The sequence below is a fragment of the Zingiber officinale genome, chromosome 3A (genome assembly GCF_018446385.1).
Source record: "Zingiber officinale cultivar Zhangliang chromosome 3A, Zo_v1.1, whole genome shotgun sequence".
NCBI lineage: Eukaryota > Viridiplantae > Streptophyta > Magnoliopsida > Zingiberales > Zingiberaceae > Zingiber > Zingiber officinale.
Window position 1 is genome coordinate 102413118 of NC_055990.1, and position 27089 is coordinate 102440206.

Consider the following 27089-nt stretch of genomic DNA (forward strand, 5'->3'; position numbering starts at 1 on the left):
TTAAACAGAAGCATGTCGGGGCACAACTCTAGTGTATAGGTCGAGAGATACAGGCCATGGATAACAGATGACAAAGGTAGGTCGGGATAGAAGTTCAACGCACAGATCGGGACATACGAGTCACGGATAATAGTATATAGAAGCAGGTCGGGGTACAGATCTCGGAATACAGACTCAGCGTCTAGGCACTACAGGACAAACAAGCCATGGAATCGTAACTGCTTGTCAGAGAGTGTCAGAGAACAATCAATGTGTCAAGGAATATGCTAACAATCGATACTCACTACGCCTTTGGTTTTGTCGGCAGTCTATTAAGAAGAGCCACGTGTTAATCACCGCCAGACAAAGCCTGACAGCCGATATTCCCTGACACTCGCCAGGTCCCAGAAACATCCGTTGCAGTATAAAAAGGGATGCTTTGTCCTTTATGTAGGTACACTCACTCGTCATTTCTCACTGGTCTTTACTTTTCGTCCTTTCTCTGTGTTTTCTGGGGAAAAAGTACCTGACTTGAACGTCGGAGGGTCTGACTCGGGGGCTTTTTCCCTGGTTTCTAGTCTCTAACGACTCGTGGGCTCGTCTGAGTGTGCGCAGAGCCGCAGTGTCATCATCCTGACCACCTTCCTTCGTCAGCCGCTCGTGCGAACTTTTCGGGAGGGTGCCAGATAGATCCGACGCCGCAACGACTTTTCGTCAACTTCTAGTACATCAAGGCCCGCCTCCATCCGACTCAGTTTCTGGACGGGATCAAGTATGTTATGTATAATAATTTTAATTAAATTAGAGTAATTTTATTTTATATTATATAGCAGCAACTTTAACATATCTTAATAACGTTACACTCTAATTATACTAGAATACGTAGAGTTATTTTTTTAATGACTTTTAAAAAAAATATCAAAATGATAATAAAGCTTTTATTTTTTCCCAAATTAAATTCAAAAACAAGAGTTAATGAATTAGGTTGAATAAGAATTGTTGTCGATTATGCTTGATCGATCATCACTTAATCTGACTTAGTCCTAAATAGTGCCAACACGACCATAAAAAACATGGATCGTGTCATGCTCGAGTCACAATTAAGTTAAGGCTAGGCAACACCTATGCCGCCTACGGGCTTGGCATGGCATGGTCCTTAAGACGAGCTCAACCTAGCCATGATCGTTGTGTACGGGCCCGAGCTCGGGTTGGGCTGACAGAGTGGCATGAGCATGACTTAGTCAATTGCAAGGGGGTAAAGTATAATTTCTGAAAATCATGAGGCCAGTAGCATAAAATGAAAGAAAAATTTATAAAGAAAAAAATCATTTTCATTAATTTCGTGATCCAATGCCTAAAATGTACAAGAATTTTGAATTATGTCGGTGGGTCATACCCAAATCCAGCAAAATCCAAGCTGTCCCGCCAAAATCGGGGATCTTTTAATTAATTAAATAATTATATGTAAACCATATAATTAACAAAAAGAATTAATTTGGGAAAGACAAATGTCCTCTCTAACTCCTAATTAAGATGCCGTAACCCCGAAGTAATCACAATCTAATCTTAATCCTCACCATTAATGCCGCAAATTTACCGACATTAATCACAACGAGCCCTATAAAATCGACGTCATTAATCTTCCTCCCTCTGCTCCTCTCCTCTCTGTTCTCGCCTCCGCCATTGATCGCCTCCTCGTGAAGCTGTGGGAGCAGCGGAGGCGCCGAAGTGCTTCTTGCCTTGGCCGATCTCTCTGCGACTTGTAGCGCCTGCTCTTTCGTCTTCACCTCGGAGCCATGGCAGAGGACCTTCGGCTTCCTGCTGAGCTCCTGGACGACGGTTTTTTCCACGGCTTCATCGTCGACGACAACGACAAGGTGAGAAATTTTTCGGTGCGCATTAACCCTCCGTGGATTTGTGTTTGATTTGGCGACCCAAATCCTGATCTTGGCATCTCGCCGTGGCGGTAGGTGCGGGACCTGCTCAATGAGGTGGAGCTCCGGCGGTGGATCCAGCACCAGCATCGGCTCCCGAATCAAGCGAGGAACCCTAGTCCCTTTCTCGCCCATCGTCAGCTGCAGGCGGCTCGAGTGCGTCTTTCTTTTTCTCGAATAAAATGTCATTTTCTCCGATTGGCTTTTTAATGCCGAAACCCTAATTTCTCAGATCCGGCACCTGAAGCAGCAGCAGTTAATGCAGCAGCAATTCTGGTTGGAAAGACAAAGGAACGCAAAAGGAGTTGGCGGCGGTCACTGCCCTAGTTTTTCTCCTTCCCGGCGTACTCCATTTCAAGTCCAGCATCAGCCCCTTCCCGCGTCCGGCATGACAACTGTCTTCCTTTCCGTGTCCGGCGCCAGAAAAGAACCCACTGGCACCGGCGTCTTCCTCCCCCGAACGTCCAACAGCAAGCCCCAGCCGCAAAAGAAGTCAGGTAATCCTCATCCCCAACGCCAACCAACTAGCCGCCCTCCAGGTGTTCGACCATTCCTCCCTATGAGTTGCAGATTTCACATTTGTTCGACAGTTCTTATTTTACTCAAACTGAACACAATTTCTCATTACTAGATTCATTTCTGGGAAGAACAACAAACCCTGTGAGAAGAAGTCCACAGCCTGGTGGTGGTGGTGCTGCCATTAGAACCCCCATGAGCTGCCTTCCCCATGAGTGGACCTACTGACCAACTTCACCAACTGTGCTCACGTTCAATTGCCAAATAAAGAAGAAGGAAACCAACAGGTCTTAGTGGAAGAGGTAGTGAGGGTGTGCTGGTTGCTGGTTGATGGTTGCTGGTTGGGACAATAATTCAATGTTTCTTAGGGTTTAGGGTTTGAGGTTTGTTGACAATAAGGTCCTCAGTTACCTACTTTGGAGCCTCCAAGGACAAGCAAAGTCTCTCTTGGTTATTGATTTTGTTTGCTCTGCGTGCTGCATCAATTGGTATCTGAGTTTTAGGGTTTTAGGGCTTAAGATGTATGATGCAAGTGGTGTTTCTTTGTGCCGTGTGAGCAGGGATAATAATAATGAGCCATTGAAGGGTGCCTTTTTTTCTTTTGGTGAGTAGCATAGTGCTTTTTCATTGAAATAAATGATGCGTTGGTGATGACTTAGTGCATTCCTAATCTTGTTGTCTTGTGTGAAGTATTGGCTTCTTTTTTTAGAATGTAGCAATTTAAAGCGTCGAGGAATAATAATATGGAGCAGGGTGCATTTTGTTTTGGTTATTGCTAAAAATATTTCATATTGAAAATTATCAGGAAGGTTATCTCATGTTTAGGTTATGATGTGGCATAGATAATGGTACTACATATCATGACTCGATCAACTCAGTCTTCAATCCGTTTGACTCAACTCAAGTTAGGTTCTACTTGATAGAGTCTGGGTGCTCAAAGGTCGCTAGTAGCCCGTTGGGGCGTGGTCGTTATGCAGACCGCTATTAACTCCAAGAGATGTGACAATTATAGCAAGTCCTTAGCCGTCCCAAGTGATATGATCATTATGCAAGTCACCAATAGTCCTAAGGAACGCAATAGTTATAGCAAGTTGTCAATCATCTCAAGGGACTTGGCAATTATAGCAAATCGCCAGCGGCTCCAAGGGACGCATGCATTTGATGCAATAGGATTCGACCTAATGTGCATTTGACCTATCAAAAGGGCTCGACTACACATATGTTCAAGAGTTAATTCATACGCTAACGGATCAAGTTATGTTAAAATCATAATATTTCAAATGAAGAGCAAGTATAATTTTCCCCCTATTTTTTCCTTCTTTTTTACTTACATCCATAATATTCATAAAAAAAAATAGAATATCCATATTTGTTTTAAGTTATAACACCCACCACCTCATCAAAAAACCACATACCTATTATATTAACATATTCATTCTCTCACATTTATTTTAACATTAATACTCATTATTTGTGAGTCTCATTGCCCACTCATTCATCTTTATTTTTATTTTATATTAAATAAATTAAATTTCAATTTTATTTACCTAATTAAAATAATTATTATTTAAAATTAATAATAATAATAATAATATTTATTTGTTTTAAACGGTAATAATTTAATTTTTTACCTGGGTTTGGGTTTGAATTTTATATTATTTTATTTATTTATATTTTATTTTTTATTTAATTTGAATTAAAAATAATAATAATATTTTTAATAATTTAAAATATATTTAACATATACTTATTTAATATAATATAATTTTAAAATGATTGAGTGGATTGTGAGACGCATATAAATAATGAATGTTAATGTTAAAAAGAATATGGATGAAAGAGATATATTGTTATAATGAGTATGTGATAGTTGACCCTATACTTTATTATGAGATGATGGATCTTATAATAAGAATAAGTTATGAATGCTCTAAGAGTTTTATCCAAAATTATTATATTACACTATCATAAAAATGCTACAATTGGGGGAACTAATTTAATAAGTTGCAGTATTTTTAATTTGAATTAGAGTACTATTGGTTGATATTAAAATAATTTTGATTAAAATTTTAATAATTTTTGTTAAAATTACTATAATAAATTTTTTTTAAAAAAATATTTTTAAAATGGAAAAAAAAATAGAATGGGCGTCATGTTAGTAGTCTTTCAATGCGATCCCTTTTTACGTAATATAATAATAAGCCTTACACTTCGCCTTCTTCCTGGTTCCATCGCTCGATGCGCCACCGCCCATTTCTATTTCTAACACAAAGAGCAACCAAATCGAGCGAGATCGATTCCATTTCTTACCGAAGATCTCTCCTCTCGTCGCGGATCTCGTTCCTCTCCAGCAACCGAGGCTGAGCGGAAGAGGGAGGGCGAAGTACGTGCTCCTCCGCTTGAATCTGTGCTTCGTTCGGCCGGAATGGAAAAAATCTATTTCGATAATGGAGTCGGCTTCCCGGAGCCGGAAAATCTCTTTCTGGTCCTCGTCTTCGCATTCGGATCGTTCCTGGCTCGCCTCTTTCTCGATCGCGTAGTCTATAAGGTTCGGATCTTTCATTGTCTTCTATTTTCGCCTGCGCATTTGGTCGGTGATCTCTTGTGCATCGTGTGTCGCATGGCCGTTGGGTTTTCCATCACGCAAGGAAATATTGCCTCCGGATTGGGTAGCAATATCAAGGAACTTTCTAGGATGGATTTACAGTCATGTGGTTAATCTATATAAGTTTCTGTTTACTACGAAATGATCTCACCTGAAGCGGAGTAGTTAAGTGGCTCCTTCTTTTGCTTAAAGTATCTGCTTTTCATGGAAACCTATATGTTTTAGCGCACTTTTTTTATTCAATCTATGATACAAACATTTCCAAAATATTAGTCATTAATCTGAGATAAAAAAATGTTCATGGAGCGTTCTGCAAATTGTGCTATGAGTTTAAATGTACTGGTTCCCCTAATTGTGTGAAAATTTATCTGATGATGAAAGCTTTTCTATCAATTTGATTATGGCTAAGCATTTCCAATGATGAACTTTTTTTTTAAAAAAAATAGCTATGGAAATATTTACTTTCATTGGCTATTCTGTCATTTTTTTTTTGGTTTATAACATCTTCTTTACACTTCACACTGGATCTTTACTTGATTTTATACACAAATCGTTTTTTTTTATCAAGCTATAGCTAAAATATGTTTATAGGTTCAAAAACTCACAAGTTCATTTGTTTATTTTCAGCCTTTTTCTATGAAATTATTAAGATATAAAGCTGTTCCTATGGTGAACGATGAGGCTAAATGGACAAAAATTATAAAGTCTTGTGAGTCAATGTGGAAGCTGACATATTATGCTAGTGTTCAAATATGGGTAATTTCAATTATCAAGCAGGAGCCTTGGTCATTAAATACAAAGGAATACTTCAAAGGGTGGCCAAATCAAGAATTGAAGTGAGTGCATAATGATGAACATGTTCATTCAAGCTTGTTTGCTTCACATGCTATTCTCGATTCTTATCTAGATGTTGGTTAGACTAGCTAGCATGGGTGCATTTTAACATAAGCTATTAGGTTCAATTGAGTGAACTATTTACTTTGTCTTAAGCATTTGGGCATATTGGAATAATTTGCCAAAGTATATAATTTTCACAATTTCTTTATCAGTATACTACATATTCTCACAATATTCTGCAGCATGAAGTTATACCACGAAAGTTAATAGTCCATGGAAGGCTTCCAACTCCTTTTATTGTCGACTAACAAAAGTTATGCTTAGTCTAAAATGAAGTAGGATTAACTTCTTGTTTGCAGCTGCCTTTAAGTAATTCATGTTTTTATAATTTTCCATTTTTCATTTTATTCAAGTTTTATTGACTCTTTTATACCTAAATCACATGCAAAAAACAAACAAACGACAGCCATCTCAAACATGATGTACTAATGTTGAAGATATTGATATATTAAACTTCTTGCTCCAATCTTGCATGACCTTAACATGATTTATCAGTCTGATCTCACATTAGTTGCTCTTGCAACTAAAATTTGATCTTTCTTAAACCTTTTATGCCAGGTCTTCTTTGATGCTCTTCTACATGTGCCAATGTGGATTTTACATTTATAGTATTGTTGCTCTCATTGCCTGGGAAACTCGCAGAAAAGATTTTTCAATAATGATGTCTCATCACATAATAACCTCAATTTTGATTGGATTTTCCTACATTACCAGGTACGTGAAAGGGGGCTTATGACCTTGATGTTATGCATTTCTATTCCGTTATTACTAATTACATTGTTATACGTCAAACTCTGGTATTATTGATTGTGTAGGTGTGCAGTTATATGGTAACATGTTCGTTTTGTTCAGTAAAAGAGATCAAAGGATCCAATTGTTGATAAATCAAATCTTTTGACATATTAACATATCCACTGGTTAATAGGGGAACTTTGGGCATAAGACTCTTGTTTGTATTCAGGTTTCTGGAGGTTCTGTCTTTTGCTGACTCTTTCCTTAATATATGCATGTACTAGTTCAATGCTCGTCAACTTTTGTAGATAATGATCGCTAGCCATGCCCATCTACTTTTTTTTTATCCTTGACCGAAGCAAAACTTAAATGATAAATATTAAAAGATTTATCATTCATTGTTCTTCTAAATATTTACATTTCGCCAACTCTACCACCATAGTGGTGGTGTATTCCATACATAATTTTCTGTTAGTTTGTGCCACTTATCTGATTCCAATATTAATATATGTAGTTCACTTATTTTTAACTAAAATTTGAGTTGGATCAGGTTTTATATCAAAGCTCGAAATCCAGCCTAGGAAAACCCATGTTTTGCGACAGGTTGTATTATTTGAACTACTCATGTCCTGATGATAGTTATAATCTGCGTAGTGTTCGGGTCGTCTATCCTAGGATTAGTCCGGTCGTAAAATCTAGATACCTGGTATAAAAAAAAATCTGCATACTGTTTTTCCTTGAAAATTGAGATAACTGAGAATTCTTCTTTGTTTTGTGAGAGCTGAATAGTTCCACACACTTTTTCCTTCGACTCTGGCTATTTTAATTGCAGTAATACAGAAACTAAGAATCTACTTTTGCAGGTTTTTCCGTATTGGAACTATAATTCTTGCTCTTCATGATACGAGCGATGTGTTTATGGAGTCAGCTAAGTTGTTCAAATATTCAGGAATGGAAATGGCAGCTAGCTTTTTATTTGGACTTTTTGCTGTATCATGGTTTCTTCTGAGATTAATATGCTTTCCCTTCTGGATAATCAAGTCCTCAAGGTTGTCTTCAGCACCAGGTTTACTTTTCCTTTTTCATTCACGATCTCCTTGTTTGTTTGTGCTGATTATTGTTACGGTTCCATTTTCAGCTACGAGAGTTTCGAATTCTTGTCATGGATGAACCAATTCCCTACCGCTTTGTATTACATATTCAACACAATGCTCATTACTCTACTCATCTTCCATGCCTACTGGTGGAAACTAATATTTGCAATGATTATGAAACAGATGAGCAACAAAGGTCAAGTGGGGGAGGACATTCGGTCAGGTGATTACATAATGTTCCTCTTTTTTTATCCCAGAACAACATAGAAAAGCACATCCATTTTCATTCAAGTTAGTGAATCAAACTGATTAGAGAAACATCGAGAATTTTGTTCATTTATCGGCCTACTTGTACACAGCTTCCATACTAATGCCCGTTCTATCTAAGTGCAGATTCGGAAGATGAAGGATGAAGTCTAAACTGGCCAATTAAGGGGGAAAAAAAGGTGATTTTCTAACTCAGCAAACTAAGCACAGAATGCTAGTCATTCATTTTATTGAGCCAGGATCAAGCATATAAAATAGCCTCAAATTCGAATGCTGCAATACATATCGAAGGTTCTTCTTAGTTGCTTTGTCATATTTTCCTCTTCTCTGATTTGCACAGTCGCATTCCATTTCAGTTTTCTTCTATACAGAGGGATTATTTTACTTTGAAACAAGTTGTAGGCTTCTCTGCCATTGTCCCTGAACACACTAATCAATCAGGGAAACTGATTTTGAGTTCACGCCCTTGCACAATTTTTGTCTGTTTGATGTCCATGTAAAGGTAAACTGATCTTGTATTTCTATGATGTCTATGTTGATGCTTGTTTTGTTGATGTTTTAATAACAGTCGCGAACACAGACATTTATTGAATCGAACCGGTGCCAAGTTTGTGGATTTAGATTTGAGGTAAAAAAACTGAGTTCAACTTTCATAAGTTGATTTGGGTTGATATAAATATAGCTTTTATAATAATACTGAGTAGGAACTTTAACGATCTTTATTTTCAATGTTATTATAGCAGCTACAACTAACTCTTATAATAACTTATTGAAGTTATTTTACAGTTGATACAATGTATAATACCTAGTACAATATTGTTGTAGTGTTATAGTAATTGTTTTAAGCTTATTTTGATAAATTTAAATTATTTGGACCAAGTTAATAAAAAATATTTTCATATAATAGTTGATCCTGTCCGCGTGCTCAGTCGATAGAAACTGAGGACGTGACACTCTCTGTTGTTCCCCGGTGATCTTTCTGTTGTTTCCCGGTGATCTTCACAGAGACGTAGTCTCCGATGAACCTGCAACAAAGTCGGGTCGGAAAGGGGTTCTCAGCGACGACCCTCCGACGCTCAAGTCAGGCAATGGCAAGAAGAGACAGAGGCAAAATAAAGACTGTGGCTACAGTAGAATAGGAGAAAAAATCATACCTCCGTCGAAGTTCGGGGGTTTTTATATAAGACTCCGGAGAGGCGTGTGCACGCTTCCCAAGGTGTGCACGTCCCTCAAAGCATACCTTGGAATGGCTGTCAGAAAAGCATGTCTGACGCCATACCTCAATTGTCCGAGCATATCTCTGTCATGACAGCGTAAACTTCCTCTGTACGATCCTTGGTACGATCGGACCGCCGACCATGCTGCTTGTCGGCGGCAGACGTCTCGAGAATGATATCACTAGTTGCCCCTTTTGTCCTCTTCTGAGCCCTTTGTCTTTAACCAGGCCGGTCGGGCTGATCTCTCAGCCTCCCGGGCGCCAGGGTATACACGCACCTCTGACCGGGTGAGATGGCCGATCGGTTATATACTTGGATGGGGCACTGACTAGTTGTTCTGCCGTTCGGCCTAGCAGCTCAGCTACTCGGCATAGCGGTTCCTCTATAAAGGAGCTTGTGAGCGTCGAAAGCTCAACCCGAGGTCGAGCTGTCTTAGTGCCGGCCCGGGGTCTACCCAGGCCGGTCGACCAGGAGATTCCAACCTGCTCGGCCGGACCTTTGACTCTCCTGTGCCATTGACCCCTTCCTCTATGGGCCCCCGATCCTTACCACTGGATCACATGTCTTCTCTTCAAGTCTAGTCGAAGGAGGCGGCAAGTTCGACTGACTGGACTGTTGGCTAGGTGGCGTGTCTGCCACTCGGCTGTTGATGTTAGCGTTTATCCGATCGGGGACTACGCAAATGGGTGATGCCGATCGGCACATCACCGGTTAGCACTTGGCAAATTTTGTTTGCCAGTGGTTGTCACACCGCTCCGACAGTGGTCAATGTCGGTATCCCTAGAAACTCCTCGGGATTTGTGCAAATCAACGCCATTAAGGCTGAGCACGCGACCATGCCCACATAATGGTGTTCATTAAATGTGACCTGTGAGCGGGTGCCACGTGGTCGCGCAACCGTCACCGCTCGCTCGAGCTGTCAGGGTTGATGTGACCTTTGGCTTTTCGAATTCGACGGTCGGATTCGCTCCTCGGATCTCGTGACCTGGATCAGACGGCTCCGGTCGATCGAGCCCAACGTTTATAAGGGCATCTCCTCTTTCCCAGCCGCTTCGCGTTATCGTGCGTGTGCATCCGAGGGCTTTCGCTTAGTCTCGTTCAGTGTTCCGACGAACTCGTTTCTCTGCACTCCGGTGATCCTTGAGGTGACCACGAACTAATACTAGCCACACCCTCCGATCGGCCACACGACCCTCCGACCGGCACTGTTTGCTTTTTTCGAGACCAGTTTGTGGCCGGCCTACGTTTTCCTATTCATCCGTTCATCCTTGAGGTGTGCAACTACTTCCGCCTCCCGCTCGGCCAACTCGTACCTAACTCCTTTAAGTTGCTGTGTGGGCAGTTGTCCTCTTTAGGCTGCACGACATCCTCTTAGTCCCCAAAACCTTCCGCTACTTCTATTATCCCAAACAGTCTAAGTGGGCCACTTTTCTCTTCCAATCGCGGATCGGTCTTGTTTTCTTCGACAAGATGCCGACCTCGAACAAGCATTGGGAAGAGAACTACTTCTACCTTCGTTTTCCCGAGCGGCCATCTTTCCATACTAAATGGCAGACCACTGTGCCGAGCCCGCCGGACCTTGACAAATACAAGAGCCAGCCAGATTACCTCTACGTAGCCAATCTGCTTGCCGGGCAAAGATTCAACATCCACAAGCTGCTCTACAAGGGCGTGCTGTACATATTCGGATTGAGCCCGATCCAAACGAAGCTTCCGAGCAGCATGGGTAAGCATTTTCCTCGCCCCCCTTCCTTTTGGTCTGAGTGGGCCACTTTTCTCTTCCAATCGCGGATCGGTCTTGTTTTCTTCGACAAGATGCCGACCTCGAACAAGCATTGGAAAGAGAACTACTTCTACCTTCGTTTTCCCGAGCGGCCATCTTTCCATACTAAATGGCAGACCACTGTGCCGAGCCCGCCGGACCTTGACAAATACAAGAGCCAGCCAGCTTACCTCCACGCAGCCAATCTGCTGGCCGGGCAGAGATTCAACATCCACAAGCTGCTCTACGAGGGCGTGCTGTACATATTCGGATTGAGCCCGATCCAAACGAAGCTTCCGAGCAGCATGGGTAAGCATTTTCCTCGCCCCCCTTCCTTTTGGTCTAACTGATTTATTCTTCTTTTATGAAGTCGACATTATGTGGCGTGCCAAGGCTACTGATCGAATGAGGTTGAAAGCTGTCGAGGTAGAGGCGGCGGCTGCTAAGGAGATGGCCGATCTGGGCATCGCCCCGGTCGGCTCACACGAGGGTGAAAGCGAAGAAGCTCCACCTGTGGTCGGAGAGTCGGCCGTTCAGATCCCTGCAAATGACACCGGTCGGTGATGCTATCTCGTCTGCCGGACAACCAGCATAGGAAGAAGCGGGGCACTCGGCCGAAGACTCCCCATTGATAATACGCAAACGGCGCCGGACGGATCTCCACACCCAATCAGCTACATCTGTGGAACCGGTGACAGAGAAGGCCAGCACCCCCTCTGCCGCAATCACGCTGGCCCCGCTTCAGTCGAGGCCATATCTTCGAACCGCACTCCCTCCCAGCTAGATCTACCTGTGGCTTCCCTTGGAGCATAGCCCGTCAGTTCCCAGCCATGAGCTCATCTTTGACTTAGGCGCTCTGGTATAATCTCCGCCCCGTTCGGCGAATCGTCTGGCCACGCAGTTTCAGCCCAGTCGGATCCGAGCGGCCGTCGAGTGGTTAAGGCCGTCCTCCATCTCCCAACAGAAGAATTTCTTCTGGTGGTTGATCGGCCAGTCGCCCCGAAGCATCAGATCACTATCCGTGGACCGCTCACCAAGATATGGGAGGATGCGAGGGCCCGCGTTGCCTTGATGACTCATGGCCAGCTCGGCGACAGCCACTTGCAGTAAGCTACCGGGGTAAGCTTCTTAACACACTGCATGACTATTTAACTTGGTTCTTGATGTTATTTCATCTAAGCGCAGAACTGGGTAGAGAACATCGCGGTCAGCAACCGCCTAGCTGCGCTAGAGGAAGAGTTGAAGAAACTCCAAATTTCTGGAGGGGCGCCGGCTCAGGGGCCTTCGTACGCTACGCTTCGGTCCGAGCTGACCAAGGCGGAGAAACTGCTTGCGGGCGAGCGGCATAAGTCCTTTGGCTTGGAAACCAGGGTTGCTGGGCTTGAAGCCCAGGTTAAGTCCCATGACCAGGAGATCAAGCTGGCCACTAACAGAAAGAATAGGGTTGTCACCGATCTAGAAGCCAAGAATGTGCAGGCCCGAGCGCTTCAAAGAATTAGCCGACCTGCTATCCACCGAGCGAGAAAGCCGATCGGCTGCTGAAGCTAAACTTCAAGGAGATAAGAAGGATCTCCAAGACGCTCTCGATGCTGCCCGAGCTGCATTAAAGGAATATCAGGACGGTGAATCAGGCCGCTTCGCGGTGCTGAAGCAGAACTACTTCCGCTCGGACGAATTTGGCGAGAAGTTTAGCGATCGGCTAGTCCTGGCCTTTGAGGAAGCCATCCGGGCGACAACTATTTATTTGAAGGCTAAGGGTCAACTCCCAGAGACGGCCTCTATCCCTCCTAAAGACTTTGCCGACCTTTTAGAAACCATCCCCGAGCTCATCTTTGATGCCCTGGAGTGAGGAGCGTTTTTATTTTGTCTTTGTTTTTATATTTTGAAGCTGCATCTGTATGCTCGCCGTTCTGCGAGTTAAAATTATCCGCTTTAATCTGACTTTCAACCAATTTGACTGTATTATTTTTATATGACGAGTCAATATAAAATTCCGACTCTGTTAATGTTACTTCTTCGCACGCATTCTTCCCGAGTGATATTCGGTAGTCTTCGGGCCCGGGGGGGGGGTTTATAGTCGCTGGTCCGACTCTGGGATTTAACGTCGTCGCTCGACGGTTTTCACGCCGGAGGGTTTATAGTCGCCAGTCCGACTCTGGGATTTAACGTCGCCGCTCGACGGTCTTCAAGCCGGGGTTTTTATAGTCACCGGTCCGACTCTGAGATTTAACGTCGCCGCTCAACGGTCTTGGGGCCGGAAGGTTTATAGTCGTCGGTCCGACTCTAGGATTTAACGTCACCGCTCGACGGTCTTCAAGCTGGGGTTTTTATAGTCGTCGGTCCGACTCTGGGATTTAACGTAGTCGCTCGACGGTCTTCAAGCAGGGGTTTTTATAGTCGCCGGTCTGATTCTGGGATTTAACGTCGCTGCTCGAAGGTCTTCGGGCTAAAAGGTTTATAGTCGTCGGTCCGACTCTGGGATTTAACGTCGTCGCTCGACGGTCTTCAAGCCGGGGTTTTTATAGTCGCCGGTCCGACTTTGGAATTTAATGTCACCGCTCGACGGTCTTCAAGCCGGGGTTTTTATAGTCGATGGTCCGACTCTGGGATTTAACGTCGCCGCTCGACGATCTTCAAGTCGGGATTTTTATAGTCGCCGGTCTGACTCTGGGATTTAACGTCGCCGCTCGACGGTCTTCATTCGACATAAATTGCTCCTTTTGACTTTACTCCTGCGGTCAAAAGATACAACAAAATTGAACATTATGAGTTACAATAGCACACCTTTCATCCAGCTCGGTACGACTGAAGGTGATTTGCGTTCCACGGTCGCTCTAGCTTTCGTCCGTCTTCATCGTCGAGGTAATAGGCGCCCAAACGGAGCTTTTCAACAATCTTGAATGACCCGGCCCAAGGAGCTCCCAGCTTGGTCACGTCGCCGACCGGCTTGACTTTCTTCCAGACGAGATCCCCGACCTGAAAAGATCTAGGAACTACACGTTTGTTGTAGTTTTGCTTCATCCTCTGCCGATACGCCATCAATCGAACGACGGCTTTGGCTCGCGTCTCATCCACCAAGTCCAGCTTCAAATACCTCCGCTCAGCATTGTTCTCGTCGTAGACTTCGATCCGGTCGGATTCTACCTCGACTTCTACCGGGACGATGACTTCCCCACCGTACACCAGGTGAAAGGGGGTCGCTCCTGTTCCTTCCTTGGGCATCGTTCGGAGCGCCCATAATACCCCGGGCAGCTCGTCGACCCAACTGCCACGTTCATGGTCGAGCCGAGCCCGGAGAACTCGTAAGATCTCCCGATTGGTGACTTCGGCTTGCCCGTTACTTTGGGGATATGCTACAGAGGTGAAGGCTTGCTGAATGTCGTACCCCTCGCACCATTCCTTGAGCTGCTGACCCGTGAACTGCCTTCCATTATCGGAGATGAGCCGTCGTGGGATGCAGAACCGACAAATGTTATGCTGCCATATAAATTTCTTAACCATTTCCTCGGTTATTTTAGCTAGCGGCTCGGTTTCAATCCACTTGGAAAAATAGTCCACTGCTACTAGCAAGAACTTTCGTTGTCCAATCGCCATTGGAAATGATCCCACAATGTCCATGCCCCATTGATCGAACGGGCAGGACACCGTGGAAGTTTTTAATTCTTCCGCAGGACGATGTGAGAAATTGTGGTGCCATTGGCAGGATAAGCATGTGGCGACTGTCGGGCGACGTCCTCCTGTAAAGTCAGCCAAAAATAGCCGGCCAAAAGAATCTTCCTCGCCAACGAACGGTTGCTCGGATGCCCGCCACATGAGCCTTGGTGTACTTCTTGCAAAATGTAGTCCACATCCTCCGGGTCGACGCATTTAAGCAGAGGCCTGGAGAACGCCTTTTTGTAGAGCTGGTCGCCAATGAGGACGAACCGACCAGCTCTTCTTCTGAGCAGATGTGCCTCCGACCGATCGGGCGACGTTGTTCCGGACTTCAGAAACTCGGTTATCGCCGTTCGCCAGTCATTTGGGAATGTGAGTCCCTCCATCTGATCAATGTGAGCGACCAGGGACACTTGCTCGACTGGCTGCTCAATGATGATTGGTGATATCGAACTGGCCAGCTTAACCAGTTCATCTGCAGCCTGATTAGCCGCGCGGGGGATCTTCTGTACCACCACCTCTCGGAAACCGGCCCTTAGTTTGGCGAAGGCTTCTGCATAAAGCTTTAGCCTAATGTTGCTTATCTCAAATGCTCCCGAAAGTTGCTGAGCGGCCAACTGTGAGTCTGAATGAATTAAAACATTGCTAGCTCCCACATGCCGAGCAGCCTGCAAACCTGCTATAAACGTCTCATACTCCGCTTCATTGTTGGTTGCTTTATAGTCCAACCGTATGGATAGGTGCATTCGCTCTCCATGGGGGGAGACCAGCAGCACCCCTACTCTACTTCCTTGCCGAGTGGACGATCCATCTACATACACCTTCCAGGTGACTTCGGGCTCGGGATTCTGTACCTCAGTGATGAAGTCTGCCAACGATTGTGCCTTGATTGTCGTCCGGGGCTGATACTGTATGTCGAACTCGCTAAGCTCTGTGGCCCATTTGATCAGCCGCTCGGACGCTTCAGGGTTCAGCAGAACTCGGCTTAAGGGGTTATTTGTCATGACGATGATCGTATGCCCCAGGAAATAGGGTCGGAGCCTTCGAGCGGCTAGAACAAGTGTGAAAGCAAGCTTCTCAAGACCAGTATAGTGGGACTCAACATCCTTTAGAATGTGACTAAGGAAATACACCGGCTGTTCTTCGTCGTTCTGCCGAACTAGCGCTGAACCGACCGCGTGCTCGGTTGACGACAAATAAATGCGGAGAGGCTCGCCGACAGAAGGCTTTGCTAATACAGGTAATGAGTTTAGGTAGGTCTTCAATTCTTCGAACCCTCGGTCACACTCCTCGTCCCATTGGAATTTGGTTGCCCGGCGCAGGATCTTGAAGAAGGGCATGCTCCGATCGGCCGTCCGGGAGATGAACCGGTATAGCGTTGTTATGCGGCCCGTAAGGCGCTAAACTTTCTTCAAGTTTTTGGGCGGCGGCATATCCTGTAGCGCTTTGACCTTGCTGGGGTTGGCCTCAATGCCTCGCTCGGTGACTATGTAGCCTAGGAAACGACCACTTTTTGCTCCGAACAGGCACTTCTGCGGGTTCAACTTGATCCCGTACGCCCGTAATGTCTGGAAAGTTTCCTCTATATCTGCACAGAGGTCGGCGTTCGGAATGATTTAATGAGTATATCATTAACATATACCTCTAGGTTTCGCCCGATCTGCTTTCGGAACACCCTGTTCATGAGTCGCTGGTACGTAGCCCCCGCGTTCTTCAGTCCGAACGGCATGACGTTGTAGCAATAAGTGTCGTCCGCCGTGATGAAACTGACCTTCTCTTGATCCTCCCGGGCGAGTGACACCTGGTGATAACCCTGATATGCATCCAGCATGCATATCAGTTCGCACCCGGCGGTCGAATCCACCATTTGGTCAATCCGGAGCAGTGGGTAAAAATCCTTTAGACACGCCCTGTTCAGGTCGCGGAAGTCGATGCAACTCTCCATTTGTTGCCGGGCTTGGAGACTAGCACCACATTTGCGAGCCAGCTTGGGAACTGCACCTCGCGTATGTGGTCGGCCTCCAGAAGCTTCTCGACTTCCGCCCGTATGATGAAGTTTTGCTTGGCACTATAGTTCCGCTTCCTCTGCTTGACAGGCCAAGCGTCTGGCCGGACATGTAGCTCGTGCTGTGCGACGCTCGGCTAGATTCCCGGCAGCTCATGCGTCGACCAAGCGAAGACATCGTGGTTTTGTTGGAGACACCTGGTCAGCTCCTCCTTCTGGCTTGCCTCCAGGTTGGAGGCCATGAACGTCGTGGCCTCCGATCGAGCTGGATGAATCTGTACCTCCTCATTTTCTTCATAAACAAAAGTAGACGGCTTCTCGGTTATAGTATTTACCTTGATACGAGGGGCCTTCCGAGCGGATCTCGCCTCTGCTCGCACCATCTCCACATAACAACGTCGCACTGCCAACTGGTCGCCTTTAACTTCTCCCACCGGGTCTTCCATGGATAATTTAATCTTCTGGTAGAAAGTTGAGACAACCGCTCGAAACTCGTTGAGAGCCGGTCGGCCCAAAATGACGTTGTATGCAGAGGGAGCGTCTACAACGATGAAGTCAGCAGTCCGCGCTCTTTTGAGTAGCTCTTCCCCGAGCGAAATGGCCAACTTAATCTGACCGACTGGCTGAACCTCGTTCCCCGTGAATCCGAACAAGGGCGTGGTCATTGGTAGTAGCTCTGCCCTGTCGATTTGGAGCTGGTCGAACGCCTTCTTGAAGATTATGTTGACCGAACTCCCTGTGTCAATAAAGATGCGGTGAATAGTATAGTTTGCTATTACTACTTGGATGATGAGGGCGTCATCGTGCGGAACTTCGACTCCCGCGAGGTCGCTAGGACCAAAGCTAATTGTCGGCCCGCTCGCCCTCTCTTGGCTGCATCCCACAGCATGTATTTCCAATCGTCGGGCGTATGACTTGCGGACTCGGTTGGAGTCCCCACTTGTTGGCCCCCCGACGATGATATTAATTTCCCCCCGAGCGGAATTACTTCTATTTTCTTCCTCTCGAGCAGACGGTCTGGCTTGCTCGTGGGTGGCTCGGGGGCTGGCCCTTGGCTGGCGCTGTTGCTGTTGATGATGGTGTCGCGCGGGTGAGCGCCGAACTATTCGCCGCTCGGCGTGCTGATACTGTGTTCGCCTGTCCGGTGAAGGTGACCGGCGACGATAGATCCTCAGCTCAGGTTGGCTGACCGGGAGGAGACTTCGACAATTTCGAGTATTATGGGTGGTTGATTGATGGATTTTGCAAAACATGGGCGTCCATACCTTGCCCTTTTGTTGAGGCCGCTCGGCCGCAATGTGCTGAACGGTGGGCGATCTGAAATCTTGAGGTGGCCTCATCCCCTCGGCACGTGACCCTTTTGGTGGTTGCTGGTTGATATGAGTTCTCCGTTTGGTTTGGGATGGGGGTTCACCCAGCGCTTCCTTCTTTCGGGCCGCTTGTGCTTCCTTCACGTTAATGTACTCACTCGCTTTTTTCAGCATGTGGTCGTAGTCGCGAGGCGATTTCCTGATGAGCGAGCAGAAGAAGTCTCCATCGACTAAGCCTTATGTAAAAGCATGCATCATTGTCTCAGACGAGACCGTGGGGATGCCCATAGCTGCTTGGTTGAAGCGCTGGATGTAGGCTCGGAGAGTTTCTTTCGGGCCTTGCTTCATGGAAAATAGGCTGACGCTAGTCTTTTGATAGCGTCGGCTGCTGGCAAAGTGATGGAGGAACGCCGTTCGGAAATCTCTGAAGCTCTTAATTGATCCGTCAGGCAACCTCTGGAACCAGCATTGAGCCTGTTGGTGCGGGAAGCATCCGACGATCGAACTCGTGTTTTGATAATGGCAAAGGATTCAAAGTTAAGGTGTTTTGTAATATAACAAGTCTGCTTGAGGATTTCAGGAAAGTCTTAGCTGCGGTTAGGCAAAGGGAAAACCCTAGGGGGTGGTAACCCTAGGTCATAGGGGGTGGTAACCCTATGCGGAAAGTCTTGGCAGGTTGATGACTTCAGGCAAAAGTCCTAGGGGGTGGTAACCCTAGGTGGAAAGTCCTGGTGTCGCGAACCAGGTGAAAGACTGGACTAGCCGGGAAGCGGATGTCCAGCAGAAAGTCCGGAAGCGTCGAGTGCTGAGCAAAAGTCCAGTCGATCTGGAGGATCGACTGGCAACAGGTAAATCTCCTGAGTGGAGTAGGTGAGGACACGTTCCCCGTAGAGGGAAGAGTAGGCGTCGGGTCGACCTAGGGTTTCCGGTTAGAAATCCGAAGTTAGACCCGGACAGTCCGGAGACTGTCAGAATATTTTTATCATATTCATACTGTTGTTTATGCTAACTTTGTGTTTACAGGATATTGTTTGGGACTAACACATCTTGCAGGTACAAAGAAATGAAGTTCTCCTCGGATGAACAGTGTCTGAGGCGCCTCCATGGAGCTTGAAGGCGCCTCGGGTACAAAAGTTGACCTGGCCGCGAAACAGGGTTGAAGGCGCCTCAGCTGGCTCTGGAGGCGCCTTGGAAGGCGCCTTAAAGACCCTTGAAGGCGCCCTCAAAGGTGATAAGTGCAAACTGGTCAGCGCTCATCTGCACGGTGGACTCGGAGCTATGAAGGCACCTTCGGAGGCTTCCAAGGCACCTTGGATGCCCTTTATAAGGGGACTTCGAGTAGCATTGAAGAACAACAACTTCCAAGCTTCCATTCTGCTGTGTTCTGCTCAAGTATTGCTTCCGAAGTGCTGTTGCAATATTCCGACGACCCGGAGCTCAGATTTCTTTTCTACTACTGTTGTCGGTATAATCTTAATTGCAGTTACATTTGTAATTAGTTTGTAATATTCATACGAGCTTATAGTTGTTGCCCACGGAAAGCGATCAAGGATCGCGGGCCTTCGAGTAGGAGTCGACCTAGGCTCCGAACGAAGTAAACGACCGTGTTCTTGTGTTTGTTTCCTTTATTCCGCTGCTTTAATTACTCGACGAACATTTTACGATTCCGATAATCAAACGATTTAGCCGCGAGCGCTATTCACCCCCCCTCTAGCGCGTCTCGATTCAACAATTGGTATTAAAGCGGGGTTGTTTTGAATTGGTGCAACCACCATTCAAAATAATTTTTTTTCGTGGTATTTTGTTTATTTTTCTTTCGGAGTCAATTAGAAATTAACTAAGCAGCTAAAATTCTAATTCTTTTCAAATCGGTGTTGCTCAAGGTTGGTTAATACCACTTGAGCTCGTTATTTTTTCTTCTTCTTCCCGCACTACTAATCCAAGACTCAGTCTTGGAATATATTTTCTTGTTTGTGTTTTTCCAGATCTAAATGGCCCAACAAGAAGGATATAGCACTGTTCGTCCCCCACTATTTTCCGGAGAAGACTTCGGATATTGGAAGGGGCGAATGGAGATATATCTGAAGATCCAGTTCGACACCTGGATGATAGTCAAGACAGGACTGCAATTACCAACTGATGCAGACGGCAAGCCTACATCCTGTGAGAACTGGGAGCCAGCCTTTATCAAAAAGGTGGAAGCCGACGCCAAAGCCACCTGCACCATCCAGTGCGGTCTTACCAAGGAAGAGCTCAACAGTGTCGGTCCGTTCTTTTCCGCAAAGGAGCTGTGGGAAAAACTGATCGAACTTCACGAAGGCACCTCGGAAACCAAGGTAAGTAAGCGTGATTTATTACTTAATAAACCATACAATTTAAAAATGCAGGAAGGCGAGACGGCAAGTTCGTTACACGCTCGAATTCAAGATATTCTGAACTCCCTTCATGGAATCGGGCAGAAGGTAGAAAATAGGGACATTATAAGGTATGCTCTTAACTCGTTTCCTAGGAGTACATTGTGGACATCGATGGTAGATGCCTACAAAGTTTCCAAGGATTTGTCTTCCTTAAAATTAGATGAATTATTTAGTGAATTTGAACTTCATGAACAAACTAATGCACAACCATCCGAGAAAGGTATAGCTTTGCTTGCAGGTACTAGTCGAACACGCGAACCGAGATCCTGACGAAAAATTGAACCGGAATCAGAAGACGAACCTGACTCAGAAGATTCAGAAGACGAACTGACCAGCGAACTAGTGAACCTCGTGAAGAAGCTCTACAAGAAGAAGAAGGGCTTCAACAAGAAAAACCTGAAGAAGGCAGTACAATCCAAGGAGGCCCAACCTAGCTCGAAGGTAAAGTTTGAAGTTACTTGCTACGGGTGCAACCAGAAGGGGCACATCAAAGCCAACTGCCCCAACCAAAAGGAAGTCAAAAAGCAAAGAAGAAAGAAGGCCCTGAAGGCAACCTGGGACGAATCTTCTTCGGAGGAGGACGACGACGAACTCGATCAAACGAGTTTACTCGCACTGATGGCCCGGGACCAGATCGTCGAGAGCGAGAGCAAGTCAGAGGCCGACTCCGAGCAAAGCCACGGATCCGCATCCGTTTCCGAAGGGCCAGACTCCACTGTAAGTATTCCGAAGCTTAATAATTTAGCCAATTATTTATTACGCAAGTTAGCTAAGTCAAACCTTAGGATTAAATCACTTCTAAAGGAAGTAGCTGTCCTTAAAGAAGTGACTAACACTAAATCCTTACCTGATCAAGTTCAGACTGGAAATTCAACTCAAGTTCAAAAACTTGAGGAAGAAAATTCTAGTTTGAAAAATCAGGTAAAAGATTTTAAAAATACCTTAGAACGGTTTTCTCTGGGCTCCAAGAATCTGGACCTAATTCTTGGGACACAAAGAGCCGTCTACAACAGAACTGGGCTAGGATATAAAAGTAAATATAGACCTTATTTATCCTTAATAAATAAACAAAGTAGTAATTCAGTCCAAGCATGGGTCCCCAAGTCCAAATTGATCAATCAAGTTGGACTTGGCCAATACTGGGTTCCGAAGGATCAAATACACTACCTCGATAGACCATATCGAGGCTATGATCCAGGGGAGCTAAAAGAAAAATGATCTTAAAAATTTAAAATTTAAAATTCAAAATCAAATTAAAAATTCAAAATTAAATTATAAATTCAAAATTCAAAATTCAAAATCAAATTAAAAATTCGAAATTAACTTATAGATTCAAAATTCAAAAATAGATGGAGGATCCAAACTAGCTGGCACCTCCAACTGAACAACCCGACAGGGTAATTGAACCTAATCTACCCGAAATGGGTAAAACAAGAGTACATTACCCGGCAGGGTAATTAAGGTTAGATTAAAACAGGCTAAGTTAAACTTGAACCACAGTACTGGTGAAGTTTTTGGATGATAGTACGTTAGGGAAGCTTGTGCATCGCATGTCTAGGAAGATATGGCTTCGACCTGGTGCATTTGGCCAAGTGGAACTGACCGAAGCTACCCTTAAATGGATCCTAACTAGTTAGACCAAGGATTAGTATTAAGTTCAATGGGTAGGACTATTTGGGAAACCTCGAAGGCATGGTTACTTTAATGAGCTCCTTGTGACTCACCATAACCCAGAAGTTTATCCAAACAATGCTTACTTATTGAACCCAAAGCTAAACCTGAATCTAACACAAAGTTCAACCAGACCCTTAATTTCAACAATAATTCATCTCACAACAATTATAGGATTCTCTGATTGACAATTTAGATCGGGTGAGATGACTAAAAAATTAAACTATGAAAATTGATTTAAACTTAAATCAAGTTAATCAACAATTAAATTATCTTTAATTAACAAAACTAAAATTATTTTAAAACTAAATTTCAAAATCATTTTAAAACTAAATTTCAAAATCATTTTAAAACTTCAATTTCAAAATTATTTTAAAACTCAATTTCAAAATTATTTTAAAAATCAATTTCAAAATCATTTTAAAACTAAATTTCAAAATCATTTAAAAACTAAATTTTAAAATCATTTTAAAAACTTCAATTTCAAAATTATTTTAAAACTTCAATTTCAAAATCATTTTAAAACTCAATTTCAAAATTATTTTAAAACTCAATTTCAAAAATCATTTTAAAACTCAATTTCAAAATTATTTTAAAAATCAAATTTCAAAATTATTTTTAAAACCTAAATTTCAAAATTATTTGTCAAAATTTAATTAACCTAAATCATGTAAAATATGTGTTGATTTTAAACCAATTCAATAATAAAAAAAAAAATAGGAACACGTGGCACATGAAGGCGCCTCCCTCAAGGAGGAGGCGCCCTCAAGTAGCGGTGGGAAATTTCCCGCCGCCTACTTAAGGCGCCTTAAGGAACCCCTTAAGGCGCCTCCAAAGGCACCCTAAAGTCCTCTTAAGGCGCCTTAAGCCTTCCCTTTAGTCACGAACAAAAGTGTTTTTCTGTTCGTGTTCGCGTTCTGCCGCAAGCAAATTTCTTCGGACTCTTCCCAACCAAGGCGCCTTCTACCCGTCTCATTCCCTTTCATTCCTAGCTATGCCTCCTAGGTATAACCTAAACCCTTTTCAATCATTTATTTCCTACATTCTTTGCTAGTTTTGCAATTTTTTCTTGTATAATGTCAACAATAGGAAGCGTCGTATTGTGGATACCACAATAGGACCAACTGAATTTGAATGAATAACCTAAACCAAATTTTTAGCTACATTACTCCCTCCTTGTCCTAAAATTTAAATATTGTTGAAACTTAAGATAAGTTTACTGTTAACCTAAACTATAGTTTTCAAAATTCAATACTTGTAAAGAGCTAAGCTAAGTTCCAATCTTAATTTTCAAACTTTGTTAAACTTAGCTAACTTTGAAATCTAACTTTGTATATTCCAACACAATTTTTCAAAACTAAACTCATAACCTTCAAAGATTCCACTTCAATTTTAAACTTTTCTCCTAAGCAAGAATTATATTTTTACTAGCTTTTAAAATCTATCAAAAAGATCCACTTCCTAACAATTTTATAATGTTAACTAAGTTTCCAAAGAGCTAACACCATCTTTTCACTTAGCTAAAAATAAGAAATGACTATCAAATAGTCTCAAAATCTAGTTATTCAAATAACTATACTTGCTTATTTTTGATATATGGCAAAGGGGGAGAGTAGCAAAAATGTAAAATTCAAATTTAAAATATAAAAGGGGGAGCAACAGTTAAGGGGGAGCACATAGTTGGCGCTAAACTTTAAATTCGTAGGGTTTACTTTAGCAAATTTGCTGTGTTAAAAGTGTTCATCTATTCTTAACAAATTTGCGTGTGTTAAAAGTGTTCATCTATTCGTTTGTTTACTTAACTTTGAATTTGAGTTGCCATAATCAAAAAGGGGGAGATTGTTGGTGCGGGAAACATCTGACGATGGAACTCGTGTTTTGATAATGGCAAAGGATTCAAAGTTAAGGTGTTTTGTAATCTAACAAGTCTGCTTGAGGATTTCAGGAAAGTCCTAGCTGCGGTTAGGCAAAGGGAAAACCCTAGGGGGTGGTAACCCTAGGTTATAGGGGGTGGTAACCCTATGCGGAAAGTCTTGGCAAGTCGATGACTTCAGGCAAAAGTCCTAGGGGGTGGTAACCCTAGGTGGAAAGTCCTGGTGTCGCGAACCAGGTGAAAGACTGGACTAGCCGGGAAGCGGATGTCCAGCAGAAAGTCCGGAAGCGTCGAGTGCTGAGCAAAAGTCCAGTCGATCTGGAGGATCGACTGACAACAGGTAAATCTCCTGAGTGGAGTAGGTGAGGACGCTTCCCCGTAGAGGGAACAGTAGGCGTCGGGCCGACCTAGGGTTTCCGGTTGGAAATCCGAAGTCAGACCCGGACAGTCCGGAGACTGTCAGAATATTTTTATCATATTCATACTGTTGTTTATGCTAATTTTGTGTTTGCAGAATATTGTTTGGGACTAACACATCTTGTAGGTACAAAGAAATGAAGTTCTTCTCGGATGAACAGTGTCCAAGGCGCCTCCATGGAGCTTGAAGGCGCCTCGGGTACAAAAGCTGACCTGGCCGTGAAACAGGGTTGAATGCGCCTCAGCTGGCTCTGGAGGCGCCTTGGAAGGCGCCTTAAAGACCCTTGAAGGCGCCCTCAAAGGTGATAAGCGCAAACTGGTCAGCGCTCATCTGCACGGTGGACTCGGAGCTATGAAGGCGCCTTCGGAGGCTTCCAAGGCGCCTTGGATGCCCTTTATAAGGGGACTTCGAGCAGCATTGAAGAACAACAACTTCCAAGCTTCCATTTTGCTGTGTTCTGCTCAAGTATTGCTTCCGAAGTGCTGTTGCAACATTCCGACGACCCGGAGCTCAGATTTCTTTTCTACTACTGTTGTCGGTATAATCTTAATTGCAGTTACATTTGTAATTAGTTTGTAATATTCATACGAGCTTATAGTTGTTGCCCACGGAAAGCGATCAAGGATCGCGGGCTTTCGAGTAGGTGTCGACCTAGGCTCCGAACGAAGTAAACGATCGTGTTCTTGTGTTTGTTTCCTTTATTCCACTGCTTTAATTACTCGACGAACATTTTACGATTTCGATAATCGAACGATTTAGCCGCGAGCGCTATTCACCCCCCCTCTAGCGCGTCTCGATCCAACAGAGCCGAGCCGGATAATGTAGTGAGGAAGACTCTGCATTTGACCCCGTCAGTGTATTGATGAAGAGTATCAGCGTTATTGAACTTACCAAGATGATCGTCTGGATCTGTTACGCCATTATATTCCCTGATCGATATTGGAGCGTAATGCTTCGGAAGAGGGTCTTGTAAAATCGCCTCAGAGAACTGGTGATTGACTCGCTCAGGGGATGACTCTGTACGCGGTGCTTTCCTCTTTTTAGCGTCCCGCACGGGCGCTTCATCGGACGATCCCTGGTTGGCTAGGGCCAGCTCCGACGGAGTCTGGAACAATGCCCGATGAAATGGAATGGGGGCGGCCGGCGCGTCTCCTGGTGTGACGGTCTGCCCTTTGTTCTGAGCCCACGTAGAATATTGTTCTGGTCGGTCCTCCATGGTCGCTCGGCCTCCAGAGATCGAGGCGACGTGTTGCGCTATCCTCTCTGCTTGGGCCTTCTGCTGTTGCTCGACCATCTTTGCGGCTCGCGCTTGGATGAGTGCTTCGAGCTGCTCGGGAGAGAGCGTTACCATGAGTTGGTGTCCAGCTTCTTCCATCTTCTCGGCTCAGATTCAGGTGCGTTCCCACATACGGCGCCAATTTGATCCTGTCTGCGCGCTGAGTCGATGGAAACTGGGGACGTAGCGCTCTCTGTTGTTCCCCAGTGATCTTCGCAGTGACGTAGCCTTCGATGAACCTGCAACAAAGTCGGGCCGGGAAGGAGTTCCCAGCGACGACCCTCCGACGCTCAAGTCAGGCGATGTTAAGAAGAGACAGAGGCAAAATAAAGACTGTGGCTACAATAGAATAGGAGAAAAAAATCATACCTCCGTCGAAGTCCGGGGGTCTTTATATAGGACCCCGAAGAGGCGCGTGCATGCTTCCCAAGGCATGCACGTCCCTCAAAGCATACCTTGGAATGACTGTGTCAGAAAAGCATGCCTGACGTCATACCTCAATTGTCTGAGCATCTCTCTGTCATGGCAGCGGAAACTTCCTCCGTACGATCCTTGGTACGGCCCCGCCGCCGACCATGTTGCTTGTCGGCGGTAGACGTCTCGAGAATGATATCACTAGCTGTCCCTTTTGTCATCTTCTAAGCCCTTTGTCTTTAACCGGGCGGGTCGGGCTGATCGCTCGGCCTCCCGGGCGCCAGGGTATACACGCACCTCTGACCGGGTGAGACGGTCGATCGGTCATATACTCAGATGGGGCACTGACTAGTTGCTCTGCCGTTCGGCCTAGCAGCTCAGCTACTCGGCATAGCGGTTCCTCTATAAAGGAGCTTGTGAGCGTCGGAAGCTCAACCTGAGGTTGAGTTGTCTTAGTGCCGACCCAGGGTCTACCCAGGCCGGTCGGCCAGGAGATCCCTCCCTGCTCGGTCGGACCTTTGACTCTCCCGTGCCATTGACCCCTTCCTCTGTGGGCCCCCGATCCTTACCACCGGATCAATAGTGTTTATAGTTCAAGATTTAGGATTTAGAATTTAACTACAAGTGTGTAGCAATTACTAAAAAAAATATAGAACCACAACATTATCGGCCTTTCACGTGATGATCCATGTCAATGAAAGGAAATTTATCAGGAGCATAGATGTTAAGTGCATGGAGGGATGAACACAAATGATGCATTTATCCCGTGTCAATGAAAGGAGATTTATTAGGAACATGGATGTTAAGTGCATGGAGGGGTGAATACAGGTGATACATGTCCTATGACTCTGAACTATCCACTATAGGTAAATTATTATGCATTTACCATGTGCCAACTCTTGGGGGGGCAAGTGTATAGCAACTACTAGGTGCTATAATGTGTAATAATTTTTTGATAATTATGATAATATGAAAATAGTCTATTTCATTTTAATCAAACTAAATAGTAAATCATAAACTCTAAATCCTAAATATATTGTAACAATAA

General features: G+C 44.6%; 2 protein-coding genes across 4 annotated transcripts; both read left to right on the plus strand.

Moving 5' to 3' along the window:
• Window positions 1-1560: 1560 nt before the first annotated feature.
• Window positions 1561-3201, plus strand: LOC122053921. Of its 2 annotated transcripts, none has more exons than XM_042615825.1 (4): window positions 1561-1856; window positions 1950-2069; window positions 2146-2452; window positions 2545-3201. In XM_042615825.1, exons 1-4 carry the CDS (start codon window positions 1776-1778, stop codon window positions 2655-2657), a joined length of 621 nt encoding a protein of 206 aa, XP_042471759.1. In that variant the 5' UTR covers window positions 1561-1775; the 3' UTR covers window positions 2658-3201. The 2 variants fall into 2 exon arrangements, with proteins under 2 accessions (XP_042471759.1, XP_042471760.1); XM_042615826.1 differs by having other exon boundaries at window positions 1577-1856; window positions 2146-2410.
• Window positions 3202-4620: 1419 nt separating this feature from the next.
• Window positions 4621-8616, plus strand: LOC122053922 (ASC1-like protein 3). 2 transcript variants are annotated; one of them, XM_042615827.1, is made up of 6 exons: window positions 4626-4977; window positions 5662-5870; window positions 6490-6645; window positions 7527-7712; window positions 7802-7980; window positions 8151-8616. In XM_042615827.1, the coding sequence occupies exons 1-6, from the start codon at window positions 4855-4857 to the stop codon at window positions 8168-8170; spliced, it is 873 nt and encodes a 290-aa protein (XP_042471761.1). In that variant the 5' UTR covers window positions 4626-4854; the 3' UTR covers window positions 8171-8616. The 2 variants fall into 2 exon arrangements, with proteins under 2 accessions (XP_042471762.1, XP_042471761.1); XM_042615828.1 differs by lacking the exon at window positions 8151-8616 and having other exon boundaries at window positions 4621-4977; window positions 7527-7729; window positions 7802-7903.
• The last annotated feature ends 18473 nt before the right edge of the window (window positions 8617-27089 follow it).